This window comes from Argiope bruennichi, chromosome 7 (genome assembly GCF_947563725.1).
Source record: "Argiope bruennichi chromosome 7, qqArgBrue1.1, whole genome shotgun sequence".
In the NCBI taxonomy this organism is placed as follows: Eukaryota; Metazoa; Arthropoda; class Arachnida; order Araneae; family Araneidae; genus Argiope; species Argiope bruennichi.
Genome location: NC_079157.1, coordinates 102,015,924 through 102,038,667, shown reverse-complemented (window position 1 = coordinate 102,038,667; position 22,744 = coordinate 102,015,924). Strand labels below are relative to the sequence as shown.

Here is a 22,744-nt window from a genome sequence, read left to right as displayed (position 1 = left end):
TACAAAAGTTAAGCGCTTCAATCTTACAGGCATGTTACAAAGAGGCCTGTTTACAGGCATGTTACTTCAATCTTACAAAGAGAAAATATTGTAATCGTCAAAAGAATCCGAACTCGAGATTTTGACGAATCTCCACATGATAAACCTCCCCCGAAAAACACATTTTGGAATTATGTCCGTCTGTCTGTGAACACAACGTCAATATCATTGCTATCAAAAACACTTTGAATTTGATGAAAGAAATTTGGTATAAGTACTGGCATCAAATTTGTAAATTTCTATCAAATTTTCAACGAAATTCATTCAGCAGAAGTATAACTTATCGGTTGACCGAATGCATGGTAACACAATAACTACAAGACGAGGAAAGCAAGATGGATAAAATGTGGTATACAGATTTAATATCTGCACTGTAGATATTATCAAATTTGAAACCAAATCCGTCGGTTGCTCCATGCTTTCAAAATCGTGCAAACACGATAACTCAAATATGAAATGACTTAAATATTTGAAAATTGGTGTGTAGTTTTGTGACCATTATTGTAATTCTGTGCCAAATTCTGGCTTTAATGGGTCGGGAATAAGACATTTAAAACGTACATTCGGTTTTTGGGTGCTGTTGTATTTACATTACCCCAGCAATTCGCTAAAAATCGAACAAGAATGGAATCTTTCGTATTTATTATTCTCCGGTGTCATAAGGTTAATAATACACATATATTAAAGAATACGCGAGGAAGTTTTGAGGAGACCATTTCTGCTGGTAAAAATATAGAAAAAAAATAAATTAATAATAAAATTAATAAATTAATAATTCAAATAAATGAATTATTTTTGTGACACAGTTTCCGTAGGTTATAATCAGTTAATGATACAAATGGCGTAAATTTTGCATTTTTCTTGAATCTATTGCTTGCCCATCGGCGTATTTTTAGCAATATCGGTCGTTTAGCATTTGAGTTTGAGTTTTAGACCCGTTGTTTCCAACCAATTGAAACCAATATTTGATTTGGATCAATAATCATAGACATAAAATTATGTACCAAATTTCTTATAGTTAAATCCTTGCGTATTTGAGATATCATGTTTACATGTTTGTAAATGCATTGTTAAACGTTGGAGTTATCGTGTTAATTGATACACCCGCTTTTATCTGAATGAATTTTGCTCAAAATTTGGTATATATATATATATATATATATATATATATATATATATATATATATATATATATATATATATGTGTGTGTGTGTGTGTGTGTGTGTGTGTGTGTGTGTGTGTGTGTGTGTGTGTGTGTGTGCGTGTGTGTGTGTGTGTGTGTGTGTTTGATGTAAAGACCGTATGCTAAATTTCATTCGTGAAGCTCAAATCGTTTTTAATTTATCTTTTTCACAAACAAATAGGCATAATGCCAAAAATGTTTTTTTTTTATGATTACAATATTTTCTCTATACTTTGTATGTAGGGATATAAGAGCGGTTATTACGTAACCAATATTAAAAAGTCACAAATACAAGTGATCAATACTTTTCAAAGAGGGGTGTGATTCAAATCCTTGATACGATCTTACTGGTGATATTTCGATTACAGGTTTTCGATACGATATCACTGAAATTTGCCGGAGCGGTGACTTCACTGGAAAGTAACAATCGATACGATCTGTCCAATGGAAGCTCTCGAAAGAAATCTGTGATTGGATTGAAAAGTGAACGGACCGGTTATTGGAATTATCGTATCGTATCATTGAATTGTATATCACTGAAATTTATCGGAGCGGTGATTTCACCGGAAAGTGCGAAGTCACAGCTCCACTTTACGGGAGTGACCGATATTCGTATTTGATGATGCACTATTCCATACAGATCATTTTTAATTGCTCGTGACATGATTGAATTTGATTACATATATTCTGTTTACTGCTGGCGCCATCTATTGGTAGAATATAGGACTAAAGTAAACATTTTAAAGAAATGACATATATTTTTAACTCACCTTTTCCAGAAAATGGTTCACTCTAATAAGTAAATTAAATAAATAGTTTTGAGAAGAAAAAAAATTTAAGAAGTAAGCTGAAACAGATAAATTAATTCAATCACACGTTACTTAAATTAATAAATTAAGTATTAATTATAATTAATAAATTTTATATTTAATATTAAGTAATAATTTTTAATTAATAATATGATTGAAATAACAGATATTTGGAACGCATATTTAAAAATAACAATAGCAATATTATTTGTTATTCAAAAAATCGTGGATTATGCATCTCTATTTGTATGTGAATGTGAATAGCCAGATTAGAAGATAAGTTTTGGTTTCGGTATCAAGAGAACTCTGGATCAACCAAAAAATACAAATTCGAAATATCGTGAATTTATTTCTCTTTCATTATTTATGCAATGCTTCTTCGTATTTCTTTTTCGGCTGCTGTTGTGTAATCTTTTAATCTAAATGCTTTAACATGATTTATCCATCATGATTGGTAACCAAATTTCACCCGTGGATTCAAATTATTGTATTTTGAACTGAATTGAATTCATAATGTTTATCATGATCATCTGGAGTTCAAAAACTTCTGAGTTTTTTTCACCAAATATTTCAATTTGAGAAAGAAAATAGATGAATATGTAAAAAATAAAGTATATGATTTTTAAATAAAAGGGCTATATTTGAAACACGAATTGACTGTAATATATTATAAATGAGTAGTGTTACAAATTCAAGAGTAAAATCTGAATCTAATTTTGTTTTCATGAATAAATAATGGCTTCAAAGTGTGAAGATCCAGTTTCTACTCTCTCGGAAGATAACATTTCAGATCTAGTCAACTCCAGTCTGAATTTAAAAATATTAAAAGTAATTTTCCTTGCTTGTTATTTTACTTAATTTCTCATTTTTCTTCTAAGATCCTGAATTTTTAGTAACTGCTTTTAATAATTGTTTTTAGCCACTGGACGAAGCACTGCGGTGTAGAATCTGCTATGAATATTTCAATAACTGTATGATAACAAAATGCAGCCACAATTGTAAGTTTATGTTATTTTACTGACTTATTTAAATCGTATTTTTAAAACATATTTTTATAACAATTATTCTTATTATTCATTGGACTTTCAACTAAAATGCAATTAAATTTCAGATTGTTCTATTTGTATTAGAAAGTACATGATGTATAAATCACAGTGCCCTACATGCTTTCAGGTAATTGACATTTTTAATCATTTCTAAAATATACCGTTACTGATAAAAGAATGGGAAATAATTTTAACTATATTACTTAGAGAGAAAGTATGATTTTTAACTGTACCTAAAATTCTATTTGTTTCAATATTTAAGAATTCATAATTCTTCAAAATTTATAAGTCTCTAAAAAAATGGGATATTTTATTTCAGTTACTCTCAGTTTATTATTTCTATTTATAATAAACTGTAACAATGTCTATCAGGGCCTTTTTTTTTAATGTTCTCTTTTTTTTCTGTAAAGGATGCTGCAGAACCAGATTTGAGAAACAACAGACTTATAGATGAAATTCTTCGGTTATACAAAATCATTAGGTAATATGATAATATTATTGTCTTTACTTAAGGTGTTTAAAACTGATGTATTTATTTATCATATCCTCAATTATTATCATATATACCTTCCATTTTGAAAACTGAGTGCTGCAATTACAATCTTTTATTGTGATAATATGACAAGAAATACATAACTTTCTTTCAACTTACATACTATACTGATATGAATATATTTTTTCAAAGATGGTCTTAATTATCTATTGGATTTGTATTAAGATATCATGAAACTGTTCCATCGAGGCTGTGAAAACCAGTTATCCCTTGCTGTGCTTTCTATAAATTAGAGCTAATCTAGTACACTTCTCTTTATAAAGAGTGGAAGAATGAACTTTTTTTGTTTTCAAAAATTACTACTTTCTATATAGAAATATTTGGAAGCTCTGTAACTTATTTTATTTACAAAAAGTTTTAAACATTCTCATGGAGGAATTTAGCAGTTTTCATACATCAGTATTACCTTTATAGTATACTTATGTATTATAGCACCCTAGAATTTAGTAGCAATCTTAGGATTAAGATTATTATGTATGATATAGCTATCACACATAATGCTACTATTGTGATGAAGTTTCTTAGCTGTTTAATGATTGAATCTGGAGGTTTGCTATGATATATAACTACTACTTTTATTATAATAGAAATTAACATAATATGCAATTTCCAAATAATTAATTTGTAGTACTTTTGAAAAATGCATAATTCAATTTTCTCTTCAAAAAAAATTTACTTCATTTTTTATTCTTTTTTACTCTTGATTTTTAAACATTTTTTTCAAATATAATCATGGTGGGTTTTTTATTATATAAATTATTTTTATTTTTATTTATAGAGAAAATCTGCAGACTTCAATACCAAACGAATCCACAATAAAAACTGAGCCTGTTCTAGTTACTGAATCTGTAGACATCAAAATAGTAAGCATCAGCATTTTTATCATTCTGAAAATAATCTTTCTTATGTACTTTCCTTGTGAAATACTTTGATGAGCTTTATATATAGACATAGGTAGGATAGATATATCTGAAAAAGAAAAAAAAAAGCCAGTGCTTGATTTTTTTCAGATAGCCAGCCAGTTCAAAAATTGATACTGATGAGTTGAAACTTAAAATTGATAACTTTATTTAGTGGATGCTCTATTAAAGGCATTAGATGCCTTTTCTAATTGTGACTAAACAACTAATTTCGCAAACTATTAATGTCATGTGTATATGTTCTATTATAAAAATATTCTAAATAGTATAAAGAATAAAATTTTATGTTTCAGTCATTTACTATTAAAAAATTATAAATTCTACATATTTATGTAGCCTTCCAATCATATTTAATAAAATATTTTTTACACTTATTTTGAATTTCAAAAAAGTTCCCTTTTTCTGTAACCAAATGATCCAAATTATGAAACTTTGAATGTCATGTTTTAGACCAATCAATTACCTCCTCCGAGAAATGGTAATTGATTGATCAATTTCTCTCAAGGTAGCTATTAACACTTTGATTGCCGTGGGGGTCACCGGTGACCGGCGAACCCATATAAGTTACATTGTAAGGAATTCAGCATGGCAGACAATGTATTAAAATGGTTAAGAAAACTTAAATTGAAAACTCTATTGTTCACTTGCTGCACTAAGTTTTAGTTTCAGAAGCATGCAACTTTTTTTCATTTAAAATGTTAGTGCGTTATAACACATAATAATAATAAATATCTTTATAAGAATCTTTTATTAATTAGGCTTGAGGACTACATAAATATGGACATCAGAGTTTTTTTCAGGAACATTTAGACTCGAAACAACATAAAATATAATTCTTTATATCATTTAGGGTATTTTTGTGTTTGTATATATATGCTATCTCTAAAAGTTTTGAAATTAGCTATTAGGACATGATTAGACTGGTCATCATGAATATTTAATTTGTATGTATTGAAATCAAAAAACTTTAATAGTAATATTGATCTAACCAGCTCTGAGAACTGAGTTTTCAATGAACAATACATTTTGTCAAGTAACTGAATATTTTAGATAAAAAGAATTCTTTACCTTGGATTTTTAAAGGAAATATTCAGATAATTTATAAGCTGTGTTATTTCGCTCTCTAAAAGATGCAAATCTCAAAATGACTTGATTTGAAACTATCAAACAATTATTGATATCTGATTTGGAATTGCTCATGAACACACAATTTTTTTAGGGCCATTTGGTAGTTAATAGAATTTCATACTGTAATTTCTTTTATTACATAAACCAAGATCATAAAATTTAAAATTTCCTTTATTATTATTTTTTTAGAAAAAAGAACCTTCAACATCAGGTCAACAAGAAAAGACAGAAGATTTAAAAGATATTCCACATGTTGATTTCCCTGAAGGTAAATTCCTCTTTAAAATATGTAATCTTTTGTCTTAAATTACTGCATTAAAGTTATGAAATAAGTTCAGGTAATAGATTATGATTTCAAAATTTTGCTCAAAAATTTTAAACAATACTCAGTTCAAATTAAGGACAATTTTGCTGCTCAATTTTTTTGTTTGTTTGTTTCCACACACAGTGTATCTAATGGAACATGTATTATTCTAAATACAGTGAGATGTTTTAATTATGTTTTCCCTTAAGCTGACTGATTTTATTTGTCATATTTAAAATCTTTATTTCATTTTAAATATGCTTTCCCTTTTTATTTCATGTAAGCCTCATGTTTACACATATGCCTCATGTTTACACATGAGGAATATATGCGCTGTTGTGTTCTACCTGGGATATAAATAAGCATCGGTAGGTGCATCAGGGCATCAATAATAATGATAGTGAAGCATATAGCTAAATTTCATTCCTCTAAGTGTCTGTAATTGCATTATAATGTTCATATGCACATGAATAAACTGACATACTTCCAAGAGGGATTTCAGGAGATCTATGAAAGTTCTTAAAAACATGAATTTGAACATTGGCAGTTGCTATACTCTCTATATATAGTATGAATTCCAAAAGAAAAGAAATATTATTAATTTATAATATTACATCTATCTGATGCATGCTGTAATGCTTTTAATTGATTAGCACTTATTGATTCTGCTTAAGAAGTTTTACTAGACCAGTAATATGTAATATTAAATATTTATATATATCCTCTTAGTTACCCAGGTTTAGTCCTCTCCAAATTCGGTACATCTTCCTGTTCTTTAATAGGATTATACATAATAAAATTGGAGTTGTTGATAGTTTGCAAACACCTTCTTTCAAACATCTCTATATTTCTAAGTAAAAGCTGTTGAAAAATCATCTTTATGTTAAAAAATCTTTCAAGTTTTTTTTTTATACTAATTTTTATTTGCCTTGTTAATTATTACTTCATTTTATCTCGTGAATAATTTTTTCAAATTTAAAATGACATATAAAACACATTTTCCTATTATGAGTACTGTTTGGATTGCTATACTTTTCTTGGCTAAAAGCCTTACCAGGTGTAAGATTGCATTGTTAATTTGCTTGTTCATTTAGAAGTAATTAGGGTAAAATGAAATTTCAGTATTCAGTGAGAGTTAAAGCTTCCTCGAGACAGCAGAAGGGTAATTAAGGTAAAGTGATTCCCTTAAATAATTTCAGTTTTTTGTTGTTGTTGTTTTTTTACAAGAGCCACTTTTTAAATTCACATATTTGTTGGATGGACAGTATATTGATAAAGTGAATCAGTTTTTATAATTTTTCTTCCTAACATTTTCTATTTCATTCAAGACTTTTTATCTTTAATTATGTGATTATATCTGCTGTATTAATATATATATTTTATTGAACATATATATTGCAACTATTATATTTTATGAAGTAATAATAGTTAGCACTTTAATTTTTCCTGTATGGGAAAAATTACTTCTACATACAAAATGAAAAATATAAAAAAAAAAAAAAAAAAAAAAATTGTTGCATTCAAAATATTTTCTAATGTTTAAAATTTTATCTACATTGATGGATTTTATTAAATTTTTAATAATTTCTTAATGTAACAATTACATAAATAGTACATATTGAATTCTTTTTTAACAAAGTTTATAAATATTGCTTCTTTTTCTTTTTTCTTTTTTTTTTAGTATCATGTCCAGTATGCTATAAAACAGTGTCAGGTGGTAGGATAAATATCCACCTTGATAAATGTCTTCAAATTCAAGAAAAAGAATCTGAAAGGTAAATTTAAATAAAAGAATTATCTATCGTGAACACTTTGAATTACAGTATAATAAATTCAAAAATTATTTTTCAGAAAATCACTACCAAAACTAGTATATCACTTACTCTCTGAAAAGGAAATTAGGAAAAGATTGAAAGAACATGGCCTAAGTACTTCAGGTGATAGACAGGTATAAAATATATATATTTTTTCATTACTATTAAAATGTAATTCCTATACTTGTGTATTTCCCATATGTCATTGAGTGAACTTTTGGCTTAACCATATGCCATTTCCAAACATGATGAACAGATCAACATGACACCATTGTTTATGTATATTTCCCATATGTCATTGAGTGAACTTTTGGCTTAACCATATGCCATTTCCAAACATGATGAACAGATCAACATGACACCATTGTTTATGTATATTTCCTATATGTCATTGAGTGAACTTTTGGCTTAAACATATGCCATTTCCAAACATGGTGAACAGATCAACATGACACCATTGTTTATTAATCTTTGGTTGCAATAAACATGGCATCTTTGCCTTTTTTTTTTTTTTTTTTTTTTTTTTTAGGATTAATTGCTGACATGTGGTTAATATATAAGTACCTTTTTCCCTCTATATAATGAATCTTGATATAATTAATGAAAGTCTTCACTTTCAAAATTAACTTGTATTCTTTTTTATTAATATGTGATTTTCACCCCTTTAGACATTAATTCGACGCCATAAGAATTTTGTTACTTTATATAATGCAAACTGCGATTCTTTAGACCCAAAGCCAGGTAATACATTTCATTGTTTATCTCTGTAATATCAGTAATTAGAAGTTTTTAAAATATATAAATAATTAAAAATTTGTAAAATATTGTTAAATAGATTTTTAAAAAACATAAAATGTTATATTTTATTGTAATTTTTTAATGCCTCCGTCATTATTGTGTATAATTTGTGATTTAAAAATTAAAATGCTAACTTATATTAATTTTAGGTTGTTGTTTATTTAATTCAATAGTTCGGTGCACTTTTTATGTTTCAGTTGAAGATTTAGTGCTAGAGATTGAACGCCAGGAAATTGAAGAGCGAGCTAATACAGTTCCTAAACAAGTGAGAAAATACCTCTAATTTACTTTTTCTTTGTTTTCACTCTAATATTATATTTTTAATAAACAATTGTCACTGTTTGACTGTGCTATGTTGTAGCTCAAGTGATTTTTGCAAAGGAAGTGCACCTTTCTCATTAATTTTATTATTAATAATGAATATTATATTAATTATGTTAATTATTTTGCTGCACAACCAGTATGTATGCAATTGGAGTAAATTTTTCATTTTTATGTCAATGTGTCATTTAAAACAATTTATTCTTATTCATAAAAGATTTAAAATTAAATTATTAGCTTATAAAAACAGTGCAGATATTTTTATCATTCACATTGTAAAGTAAAATGATAGTTGTAATAGATTTAATATCTGCTTAAAATTTTAATTGTTCTTTTACTAAAAATACTTTTTTTTCCCTTAAATGTATAAAAACATCATCTTAAGAATACCTAGGTTATTTATTTTTATAATTGTTTATGTTTTAAATATATGAATAAAAATGGTACTTCTATAACTGATGACAATAATAATAGCTAAAATTGCTCTCTGTATAGATATTTTACTAGTTTACTGACTTATTAACTTCATTTTAAAAAGTATGTTTAAAATATAAATAAATATGTTTAATATGAATGCAACATTGTATTGATTTTCATCTAATCAATTTTATTCATTCCTTATATTACAGATTCAGATTAACAAAAAGAGTGATATTTCACACATTGAAAAAGAGCAGGAAACATATGGTAATGTTTTTGTTTTTTTAATATCAGTTTTTTTAAGTATTCTGATAAGTGTGGCTTATAATCAATCAATGTAAAAAAGTAATAGTTTTCAATATAATTACTATACAAGTTGAAAAATTTTATTGTATTCTCCAATTTAAATTGTTTCATTTAAATAAAACTCATAATTTAGATGATAAAGGTTCATTGTAATTAATTTGAATTGAATTAATATGAATGTCATTTCATACATTTCTCTTTGCTAGGTGTAAAAGCCTTTCATTTATTTTAATATTGATATATTTATGACAAAACAAAATAGCTCATGGTAGCCGAAACAGCCAAAAAATTTTACAAAGAAGTGCAACGAACTTTTTGATTGACTTGCATATATGCAGGGAAGATGGAAAAAGGCTATCAAATAGAATAGCTTATCCTGCATTGATTAATGAAGATATTTTTTGTTGTTTTTGTTAATAGAATATATTTTTCAGTTTTTGTATGATTAAATTGAAGTGCATTTTTTATTAATATAATAATTGATTATTTTTATATCATAGTTTGTTAAAACAATTAATATCAAGTAAATGGGACTTCTGGCTCATTTAATTCAAAAATATCAGCAAAAAGTATTAATTATATATAGTTCTTTTTTTTAACAATTACTTTTCTTTTTAGTAAAGCAACATCAATCACAATTTAATAGCCTAATTAATGACATTCAGCTGAGAAATTTAGGTATGTATTTGAAAAATATCTATGATTCTTTCTTCTATTTTCAAAAAAAAAAAAAAAAAACATGCTTTAGTAAATAGTTATTTACATTGAAAATACAATAGCAAAAGCCATAAATTTTACCTTTTCTGTTTAACAATAAAAAATTTTAAAAATTTGAATATAACTTAAATGTTGATTGTCATATATTGGAATTTTACTTTTCTTTATTTGCATTTAGGTCAAACAGTGGTGAAACAAGAAGCACAGGAAGAGTGCTCTGATATCTGTGGTAAAATTTTAGTTCTTCTGTCATATTTTTAAATATTACAGTGATTTTTACTTTGTTATTTTTGTTATAAAAATTTTCAAATACTATTTTCAATAAATGTGACTTTGCTTTTTCTATTAAAACCATTTGACGTGCGTTGGTATGACAATGAAACCACCACTTTCTAAAAATTATTTCTATATGTGCGGTAGTTACAGATCAAAACCAAACATTCTAAAATAATATTCTAACTTTAATAATTGCCTGTAGATGTCAGCACACTAGTTATTATCCCTCTTACGTACAAAAAAATGCATCATTTTTAATGCTTTTTCTCAATTTTTTCAATTTATTATTTTTTTCCTACAAGCAAAAAATTAATTAATTAAAAATGAACTTGTATATTTCTTATATGAAAGCTGCCAGCAACATACATATTTTTTTCAAATCAAATCGTGAAAAAAAAGTTCTTTATACTTGACATCTTTTTAGGTGGTTTCAGAGACATACCACCACGCACCAAAAGCATGATATTTTCTGCCAGTTGAAATAAGTTAGCGAGAAAGATCTGTTTTCCTTCCCCTAACTCTCTCAAGTGGCTGATAATTTATGGGTGTTTTGCTATGTGTTTTGAAGGTGAGGAACTTATTTGCATTTGAGTTAGGTTTATATGAATAGGGGGGTTGAAATTTTTTCTTTTAGTTCGTTCTTGTGTTAGCAAGCAGTCATATTCTGAAGATATTCAATGTGTTTCCTAATATAGCATAATTTTCTTAATTTTTAATTGGTTAATTTAAACATTATGTTTCTTCATAGCTTGAAGCATAGTGTTGATTGTATTTAAAGTATAAATATCACGTAAAGAAATTGCCATTGTTACTTTTATTTGATTATTACTGGTTATTAAAATTTTAATTTTTCTTTTGTAATTTTTTTTTATGTTTTAAGATTTTAAAGGTAGTTTTCATTTATAATATTGTATGCTTTAGTTTTTCCATAAATAAATAATGAATAATTATGTTTCAAATGAATTAAAAAATATTCATTATTCATTAGAAGAATATGTCGTAGGTGCATGGTGGTACTCCAATGAAACCAACACCACTATACATTTTTTTTAAATGTACTTTCTCTTCCTTTAGACCCTATGCATGCAAATTAATTACATAATTTTAAAAAATTCAGAAAATTTATGTTTGTGCGCTTCAAAGGGTTAAATGGTATTAACTTTCTATTCTGTTTATCTTATCTATAGGTATTATAAATCTATCTATCTATTTTATTTATAGATATTAAATATAATCAATTTTATACTAAATCAAATATATTTATTTTACCAAAAAAGAATTATTTTCTAATATAATCTGGCCTATCCAAACCATGAATATTGTTAAAATCTTATACTTAAAATGGTGTAGTGAAAGTCAGAAGCAATCACAGCTTTTATATATTCAGAAAAAAGATTCCTGGTTGTTGTTGTTGTTTTTCCCTGGTTCAGCCACTTGCTTTCGTTAGGAAAGGCATGCATGACAGATTTATTAAAGTAGTAGTGTTTTTATATTTAAAAATTAAGCAACAAGAATTTATTTTAAAGATACAAAAAAATTACATTTCTTATATGTCTGTTGTAAAAGATAATGTTGTACTATGCAGTCTTGGAAGAAAATGCAGTCATGATAAAGAGTTATAAATCAATTTACTCTAAACTGGAATTTAATAAATTTAAAATGAATTTAATTGTGTTCTTCAGATGTTATTGTTAATAAGTCATGATTGTTGGAGATGATAAAGTTTTGCTTCTAAGAATTTTAAGCAAAAAAAAAAATCTAAAGAGGAACTTGTCAGCACTTTAACAACTTAAAAAGAAGACTTCCCATTTCAAAAATTAATTGGAATAGAAAGTAAAAAATTGCTTGCATAGTAATTTAGACAATTAAATGGTGTAACGATTAGATCCTGAGAGTCATAGAGGACCTGTATTACTCAGAAGTTTAAAGTGTTTTTTATGTATGGATTCAAGTGATTAAAAAGGGAATTAATTTTTAAAATGTTAATAATTTGAATTACTGTAAGTAAGAGATTGTTTCCATAGATATTTATTAACATAATGTATACATGTGTAAAATGCATGTTAGGCTTATGTGCATAGTTTATGAGCCTAACTGTATTAATTCGAAATTATTTATCTTTCATATGTTAATTTTCTTTTTATATTTCCTCAATCATGAAAATCTCATTGAACATAAAAATTATTTATTGGAATCTCTATATATTGGCCATTAAGCAGAAGAAATTAATGAACAGAAAATATTTTACAAATGCAGCTATATCTGTTTTTCATTTTTTAGATGATTCAGTTCTTTCAAAGACAGAATTTAGTAAGCCAACAAAAGAAAGTAGCTCAAGAAAACAAAAGGCAAAGAAAGAAAAAGATATGCTTCCTGCTGAAAATATAAATCCTGAAACGCTTTCAAGCAAAATAAAAGAGCTTCCACTTTCTAAAAGTGAGTGGGAAAATTTTAAATCAATAATTATTAAAGTAAACATAAAGTGTATGGGTTATTGAAAAATAATCATTATTTTAAGACTCGAATTTAAAATACAAAATCTTTATTCTAGTCCAGTGTCTGATAAGTAAGGAATTATTTTCTGAAAACAATGTTTTTTAAATACAAAAATTAAATATAATAAATTTATATGACATGGTAAAGAACTTAATTCAATTTAGTAAAGAATGTCTAAAAAAGTATAATTATAATATCAAATAATTGCTTCTAGTATTTCCTGAATTAAAAAGATTTTTAAACATATAAATTTTGTTTTTAATTTATATATATAAATTTTAATTATTTAAAAAGAAAACTTGATTCAAAAATGTTTATTTATTTATGCTATACCAGAAATGAATTTTCTCTCTCTCTCTCTCTCTCTCTCTTTTTTTTTTTTTTTTTAATATATCGAAATTTTAACTTTTGAATATAAGTTGCTCATTATTTGAAAACAGATTTAATGAAAAAAATTTTTATCTTTACTTGCAACTTTCTAAATTTATTTTTACATTGTTAGATAAATTATGATGTAAAATAATACCAGGAATGAAAAAAACTTTATAAAATAATTGGAATAATATAATTTTTTTTAAATATCTGCCCTCAACTGCCTTTTACTGCTTGTTCTAGGAATGGAATTCATATTCTTGAAGATATTGTTAAGAAAAACAGTATATTACAAAGATGTTATAGTTAACTTGGCACTTACAGATACAAGCATAATTAATATGGTATTTTTATGTACCTTTAGGTTTAAAGTAGGAAATGTGAAGAAAATGAATTTTTCTGCGACAATCTGATTTTTTATGTAATCTTTTTTATCTATATATGATTATTGGAGAACAATAATATGAATAAACTGTAAAAGCCATATTAGTATTTAGCTGTTTATATCTGACTATTTTGAGGTTGTTTGTATTTTTATTAGTAAGAAAATTGTGAACATTTAACTTTATATGCTACTAAATATTTTTGTAGAAAAATCTTTCATTTATTTTATTTATCATGGGATTTTAAAAATCCTGTAAAATTATTAATTAATCACATTTCATAGTTTTTATGGCCAGATATTACATCAAAACTTTATGCCGAATTTTGAAAAAAAAAAACTATGCTTGTTCATTTTTATTAATTTAAGTTGCTTATAATAGTATCTTTTTTGTTTATTTCATTTATATATATTTAATTATTATATTTTGTTTTATCTCTTATTTTTAAATCTACAGTTATGCATTTGCTTTTAGGTTTGGAAAAAATCCAAGATACTTACACAAATGGTTCTGAGCCATTAGATGACTTTGATCATGGAAAAATGTAAAGAACCTTTTATGATTAGGTTTTTGTAACATTTTAGATTCTTTAAATCTTTTTTTTTTTTGAAGTAATAAACGTAATTGCCACAAATCCATTCATTTATGTTTTTTGAAGACCATTAGTAATTCTAATTAACTGGAATGAAAATTGCTCCTGAAATTATAATGCAAGATTAATATTATGATGGCGATTAGGATATGTATATTTCCTGAAGCCACTAACTTTTAAAATAAAATTTTAATTTTTCTTATCAATTAATGCATTTAAGATCTAATAAATTGATATTATAATTACAGGATAAATTGGATTATATTTGTTTAATTATTACATTCATTACGAAATTCCGAATCACTAAAAACGTACATTGGACAATAGAACCAAATATGAAAAATGTATGCAAAAATGAACCCATGGCAGTGGTCTCCCCAAACTTTTTTCCCCAAATTCTCTAATAAATGTGTTATTCTCCTTCTCCCCTTTTAAACAAAACCATTAATGCTATGAGTGCACAGAATTTTATTTTCAGATTCCTGCACATGAGTATTTTATGCATAGTAATATAGTAAAGAAAACCAAGTATACATTTTGGACATCTTTTTTTCAAATTGAAAGCAAAATTTGACATAGAATTGCACTTTCAGTAACAAAATCACTCACCAAATTTCTAATTTAAGTCATTTCGTTGTTGAATTATCAGGTTTATCTGCACTGCATACTGACAGATGATCAGTCATTTGAAAGATTTTGTTCTAAATTTCATATAAATCTACACCTTAGATACCAAAACTGAATACCAAATTTTATTTGTCTAAGATTGTGTTGTTTTGAGTGATTCTATTTCTATGCATGCAAATGTGCAGACCAACAAATACTCACTCCCTTGATAATTTAATTTTAAGATTTAATATGAACTAAATTTAGATGTTAAAATTATATTTCAGATTTGTTTTTCTAACCCTTTCCATATTGTAATCATTTTGTTCATTTAAACATGGATAGACACCTATTCATTTGAACGTCCAAGAAGAGACAAATTTCCTTTGAATGGATTTCAAACAAAAGTTGAAAGATATCTACAAATTTGGTGTAATGGTCACCTTCCAAATTTCACTCAGATATTTTTTTTATTGTCTTGCACACATAGTTTCATAAATGTGATTTATTTATTTTTATTATTTATTCATTTATTTTCCAAGGAGATCAGAAAACACATTGACCAGAGCTTCATAAAAATTTCAAGTTCGAATTTTGACAATTCCGTCTTTTTGTATACTTCATATACGAGAAAGTAAAAAAATATGGAAAGCCTATCTAAAATAATGAAAAACCCATTATCCTTTTCATTAAAAATTCTATTTACTTTATGTTATCCTTTGTAAGTAAATACATTCAGTTCCTGTACATCACTGTCATAAATTTACAACAGAACTGGTAATAATCTACTACATAATCCCAACAATTACAGTATGACAAAACTAGAAACTTCAGAAAGAAGAATGTTAACATCTGCAATTTTAATGCACCCATTCTCCTGGAAACAAAAATTAGAAAAGCACTATTCCTCAGACAGTGTGTCATGGAAATTCTTATAAATAATAGCATTTTTGTACTTAAGTAAATACTCGTGAAGAGTATCTTATAGTTGTTTTAAAATTTTTATAGATTCAAAATAAGAATACAATTTCTAAATGGCATCAGCAGGTTTTATTTGTGGAATTAGCTCTCCAAGCAGCTAAAACAACTTGTTCTTATCTTAGTTTTAAATTTTAAAACTGTTTATCCATAAGCTGTTCATTCAGTTTCTTATATCTGCAACTGTATATTATTCTTAAGATTATAAAGATTTAATCATATGTTAAAAAGTACAATTCTCTTTCTTTTAAAGTTCAATTTTCAGGTATAAAAATTATGATAAAATTATGCATTAATTAGAAGATAAATGTTTCGCTGCTATACAAGAATTACTAACCTCAGTGGCTGAACTAATCATTTCTTTTCCTTTTTTTCACATTTATTTATTTTTTAATTTTAGAGGTTTAATTAAAAGCGAAAACGTTTTTAGCCATTGTAAAAGCTATTGTTTGGAGAATTTGAAGAATATTTATTGATCTACCAGCCAGACTGTTTGTCCTATCAAATCTGCTACATATATAACTTGGGAGATAGGAATGTGAACGATGGTTTTTAGTTTTAATTTGAATTTCAATCAATTAAAAATTAAACTGCATTTTGATGTTTTTTCCACTATATTTTCTAAAAATATTATTGCCCAAAATCAATGTAACACCATTTCAAAATTTAAAGAAATATCTTTTTAATGATACCAATTTTATAAATGAACAAATTTTTCCTAATTTTGACAATTTTTATTTATTTTTTCTCTTATTTCCAACATTACATTGTTGACTTGATATTCAAACGCTTTTCATTGTTTCACCAAATATTTAATTACATAATTTTTGTTGATTGCTGAAAGCTAAGGAAAAAGGATTCTTTATAATTTCTGTGTAGACAAAGGCAGTTTAAAAGACAAAATGATCGGTTACATTATCAAAAAATTTAGAAAATATATAATTCATATGTTTTTAATACTACTATGATATTATGAACTGGTCTCATTAGAAAGGTTTAAGTGTACAATAAAAAAAGTTAAGTAAGACAATGAAAATAACTTTCTTTAATGTCTGACAGTATGATAGAATCATGAGCATGAGTTTATATATAAATGCATTATCTGAAATTAAATATAACCAATATTTCCATCAAGCCTAGACAACTAATTAATATGTTAAAAATATGTTGAAATATGAAATTAAGTTGTCCAATTAATTTATGGCATCGTTTCGTATTGTTCATTTTCTGACTCTACAAAGTACTTAAATCTGCCATTGGTTGTAAATTACTATAAACTTATTTTGTTTTTAAAAAAAAACGAATATTCAGTGCTGAAATTAAATGTATAATTTTTCATCATTTTAAATGTATAATTTTTGCTTCAATTTTTAAAACTAGATATGTGTAAAGAAAAGTATTAATTGATGTAATATATATTTTCTTAAATCTTTTTTTTTTAATTTTTTTATTATAATTATTTTTAAATTTGGGAAAAATTATTAATTATTTATGCACTGTCAAAAATTTGATTATAAAAATATACATAAAAATTATATAATTTATATGTAGTTTAATCTTATTTATTAGAAACATAATAGGAGTTTTATAATTTAATATTTATCAATATTGAAGTTTTGAAATAATATTCTTTAAAATATTCAACACAGAAAAAAGAATCTTAAGATAGGCAAGTAATTAATTATAGGTTTATTTTCATTTATAAAAATTGTAATGTATTTTTTATACTCAAAAATGAAGTAACACTGCTACATATTAAGATACAATATTTCAATTCTTAATAATTTAAATGTTAGAGTTTTTAATATTCAATAATGGTTGGTATACAGCTTTCTGTATTGCTTCTTTAAAAGGAAAGCATACATTGTTAATTCTTGTTGCACAAAATAATAATTATTATTTCTGCAATATTTTTTATTATTATTATTTCTCTCTCTTTTTACAGAACAAAGCTAAGCCGTCTAAGGAAAAGGAAAACCGGAAGAATAAGCATTGAGAGTCCAGCCAGCCCAAAGAAAAAATAGTGTGCTTATATTGCAAATGTATTTGTGTGCAATTTTCAATACTGAATTTTATCACTGCTACATAAATTTGTCAAAATATAAAAAATAATTTCTTGCAAAATTTTATATAACTTCTCATCGAATTGTAAAATTGTAGTTATTATATTAGATAAAGCAAAAAAAAAAAAGTATATAAAAAGCTATTTTTTTTTCTTCAGAATAGCAGCAAATTCAATCAGAGTCATAAAGAAATGTGAAAAATTGATTATTAAACAATAGCTTGTTTTATAATGATTCATATAGTTTATCCTAAAATGTTTAGACACAAGAGATTTGCACATAGCTTGGATAACTATTGTTGACAATTTGTAGATGCTACTTAAAATATCATTCAAGTCTGTTTATTCTATAAATAGTTTTTCTCAAAATAAATGGCATGTGTGTTATATGCATTTTGGTATGTACTAGCTGCCTTTGTTGACCAGCTTGTTCACCTAGATGACCAACTTTTTAGGCTGTTAAATTACTCATATGGAATGCATTTTTTTTTAAATTCATCCTGTTATGTGATTAAAGAACATGAACTTAATATAATGAGTTTACTGCAAATTTAAAAGTATATATATATATATTACAAAATAAAAATGGAAATTTAAATCTTACCAAGGAGATCATAATTGGCAAAAGCGTGCAATTGAATGTTTTAATGGGCGAGTTTGAATTGCATCATAACATTTAAGAATAATGTTACACATAATTTGAAATGAAACTGATATCATTAAAAAAGTAAATGCTTAACATAAAGATCATTTTTGTATGTAATTGGTTTGGAAACTATTAATATCAATTTCAAAAAGTAAATCATAGCGAGTACCCATCTGGCAACAGTTAAGCCAATTTTTTGCACTTCATTCAACTTTCTGTTGAAGTCTATTTCTCGATTTCTTTTATATCTTCTTATTTTGACTAAATGATGACTTTTTGATAACATGTAAACTCCCTCCAGAACATTTGAATCTTCGTTAATCAGCTAAGGAAAGCACTGAATTCAATGCAGCAATAAAAATATTTAAAATTTGTACAGGGATCTGGTTATATTTGACAATAAGTAATAAGAGCAATTTCTGTGCTATGTATCTTAGCATTTTTTAATCTATCTATGCTGGCTTTTGTGTATCTATAATTGCATATCTGCTTTAGATTGGACGGATTTCTCTGCCTTGGATATATAGATGTTTGATAATCATTTGATTATAAATTTGGAATTCAAACTTTTTTGTGAATTCTATTTACAAATTTATTATAATCACTGAGCATTATTTTTTCTGCCCATTTAGAAAACAAAACAAATAGACTTAATAAATTGATAATATTTATTACTGCTATTCTGTCAATATTAATTTATTTCTAGGTATGTAATAGTTTCACGGCTTAAGGATCCCATGTGTGAATATGAAATCACTAAAGATCTCTTGTGACCTGGGTAAGTGGGCATTAAATCCATTGTGTTGAATGTCTTTCTGCTAATAGAATGGTGTGAAAGTTTGGAGAAAAGGTGTTTATTGAAATAGTATCTTCATCATTTATCTATGCTGCATGTTTATGAAGTATGTTTTCTAACAGCCTTTGTATGACATCAAAGTGAGAATTTAATTTAATTAAGCTATATTTAGAAACGCAATCTCTCTTTTATATGTGTCTATACTTCTGGGAGCTTTTCTATGAACATTTCAAGAGCACTTTTATTGTTTGAAAATGATTTCTCACATTTCAATGTAAAATTAAAAAACGATATTTTTCTTTTTTGAAATGAGCAATAATAATTTTAACTTGTTTGTATCTATTATCAATTAAACTTTACTTGTGCTCACTATATTTCTGAAATATATATTTTTATTATTTGGCTTATTAGTGAAACTGGCTCAATTTTTATGCTCAAATTTGGCGTAAGATGTTAGCATATGTCGCAATAACTAATACTTGTAATATAAAAAATGAAAATGATTGTATTATACTTTTTCGATCTAATAGAACTAAAGAAATGAAAACTAATTGAGAGAAAGATGTGTGTGCCTATGTGCCTTGATTTTTTTAAAGCAATAATATATTATTCATTTGCTGATGGACATAGTTCAAGGCTCCTAGAAGAGCACTGTCTTGTCTCATATGCTTCAGCATATTTGTCAAATGGAATTCATTATAAAAAGTTCTATGCAATATACTTTTTTCAGACTAATCTAATTTATTGAATTCTTTCTAACAGCTCTCTCACTTGTTCCATTTACCTGTTTGTCGTATATATATAACAGATAATTGTATTTTTAAACAGATTATTTGTAATCAAGTTCTGATAGATTTTATAATTGATTAATATATAAAAGTTACACATGATCTATGAATTCATTGCTGAATCAATACAATGCATTCCCAAAGCAGTAAATATCATCATATTATATAAGTAGAGATTAAAAAAAATGCCTTATTCAAGTAAAGCTATATGTGTACTTTTGAAATGTTGAACTATCCTCTCTATAGACAAAATGCAAAGTCTTTAGCATGTTAGTAATAAAGATAAGCAAGCTTTATTAATATTAAAAATAATTCTTTATTAATTTTAATGCTGGATATTGTATTAAATTATATTTACAATTTTCTTAGCTGTGTATTTTGTCTTTGATTAATGCTATTTCATTAATAAATATTCACTCTTTAATCCATACAATTTTGTAGAAAGATCATGAAAGAATACATTTTGCAGAATAAAAAAAGATAAAGCATGATTATCTAATCACTTCTACATAACTTTTTAAAGTTATTAAAATCATAATTACATTACTGACCTATTCCATACCATGGAATCTGAATGATATAGGGCTCCTATAGAAATATTTCTCTAAATTCTTGCAGCATATCTAATATATAAGCATATTTTATTTCTTGTTGACAAAAGCATGATTTTACCATGCATGATCTTATCTTGTTGACAAAAGCATGATTCCATACCATGGAATCTGAATGATATAGGGCTCCTATAGAAATATTTCTCTAAATTCTTGCAGCATATCTAATATATAAGCATATTTTATTTCTTGTTGACAAAAGCATGATTATAGTTTACTTATTATTATTAGAAAGAGAATGTCTACATAGGAACAATTATATATTTAGGATTTTTTTTTTTTTTTAAAATACTATTGACTATAAATTACGAGTAGATTTTGTGATTTAATAAATATTTTTAATGTCTTATAAATAAAGCTTGTTGGCCTCTTGTGTAATTAGTTATATCTTGGCTGAGTGCAATATTTTCATTTTAAAATTACTAATTTTAGCTGATGACAAAAAAAAATATAGGTTATGTAATCAAGATTTCTCGAATTCAGTGATGAAGAACTGCCTTACAACCTTCAACAGTCAAACCATAATAATTTTCATTCTCTAAAAAGAGTAGCATCAGTCACCAAATCAATAAAAGTTAAAAATTTTGCTCTTACAGAAGTATTCTAAATTTTAGGAATTGATGATGAAGCCTTTCAAAGTTGGAGTATTCTATTGTTACTGTCCTATATTATTCAAAGAATATTTTTTTCTTATCTTATCAACAATAAAAATGCACCATATTCATAATATATTCTGAATATTTTGTACAAATATTTTAAAGTCATTTTGTTTGATTAACCATTCATGTACCAAAGCATTTGAATTATAGAAAATGAATGTACTTGCCTGAAAATATGTGCTTGTTTTGATTCAAATCATGGTATATTTTAATATGATATTTTTAACCTTATTGTGTGTTATTGTCCCTGCCATTTCTGCTTTGAAAGCTTTATTTTTAACATAATTCAGGTCTAACCTTTAATTTTCATTTAACTGAGGTAGACATCATTAACATTAGAAGTGAATAGTGCTGCTATTTAGTTTAGGGTAGCTAAAATGCTTTTTATTGCCTTCTTGATAGAAAAGATATTTTCATTTCGATATGATGCCTAGCTCAGTTAAGTTCATTACTCTTGTATCTCATTTGTTTCAATTTTCTTTTTTTATGTTACTAAGTGAGAAAACATGAATGATTTACATTGTTTAAAAGAACTTTATATTTTATTCATTATTTTATATGGGTTGTTTCATTTTATTTGAGAAATACTGATATGTATTAAATCATTTCACACAATTGTTTTGAGTTTAAACATTGTTATTTTAGTGTTTCTACTGAAATAAGGACTGGGTCTAAATAAAAAGGTTTTATTTTTAAACACTCAATTTTCATTTTTGCAAAAAAAAAAAAATGGACTATTTTTGTTTGCAGAGGAAAAAAGTATAGGTAAAAAATGAGTTTCTTTATAGCCTGTGAAGGTTTGTACCACCTTGACAATTATGATTTAAAAAATATTATAGATAAGAACATTTTTTTTAATTAATTGAGACTGTAGAGAATAACTAACAAAGTTATATATATATTTAGCATTAAATTAAACTTATAACAGCATAATAATAAGTGATTTTTTTAAAGGAAATTACTAACATTTTCTTCTCATAAAAACTTTCAACATTTACTATATCCAAAAAATTTTTATGCATTGAAGGAGCATGGGTTTTACAGGCCTAGTGTACATTAAAATCACTTTCTTCTCTTGTTAGAGCGTAAAATCAAGCAGAGTTACTCTTATTATTTGATA

At 25.8% G+C, this 22,744-nt stretch overlaps 1 protein-coding gene across 2 annotated transcripts; it reads left to right on the top strand.

Moving 5' to 3' along the window:
- The first annotated feature begins 2,564 nt into the window (after nt 1–2,564).
- Nucleotides 2,565–22,254, top strand: LOC129975642 (E3 ubiquitin-protein ligase RAD18-like). Of its 2 annotated transcripts, XM_056088732.1 has the most exons (16): nt 2,565–2,860; nt 2,952–3,030; nt 3,144–3,205; nt 3,489–3,559; nt 4,410–4,494; nt 5,869–5,947; nt 7,665–7,758; nt 7,835–7,931; nt 8,466–8,538; nt 8,793–8,860; nt 9,546–9,603; nt 10,261–10,320; nt 10,538–10,588; nt 12,916–13,071; nt 14,361–14,430; nt 18,008–22,254. In XM_056088732.1, exons 1-16 carry the CDS (start codon nt 2,768–2,770, stop codon nt 18,084–18,086), a joined length of 1,275 nt encoding a protein of 424 aa, XP_055944707.1. In that variant the 5' UTR covers nt 2,565–2,767; the 3' UTR covers nt 18,087–22,254. The 2 variants fall into 2 exon arrangements, with proteins under 2 accessions (XP_055944707.1, XP_055944708.1); XM_056088733.1 differs by lacking the exon at nt 14,361–14,430.
- Nucleotides 22,255–22,744: the final 490 nt, after the last annotated feature.

Excerpts from the sequence above, each read along its gene's own strand:
- LOC129975642 (XM_056088732.1), top strand. The coding sequence starts at position 2,768 with ATGGCTTCAAAGTGTGAAGATCCAGTTTCTACTCTCTCGGAAGATAAC. Across the intron at positions 4,495-5,868 it reads AATCTGTAGACATCAAAATA|AAAAAAGAACCTTCAACATC; the intron begins GTAAGCATCAGC and ends TTATTTTTTTAG. Across the intron at positions 8,861-9,545 it reads CTAATACAGTTCCTAAACAA|ATTCAGATTAACAAAAAGAG; the intron begins GTGAGAAAATAC and ends CTTATATTACAG.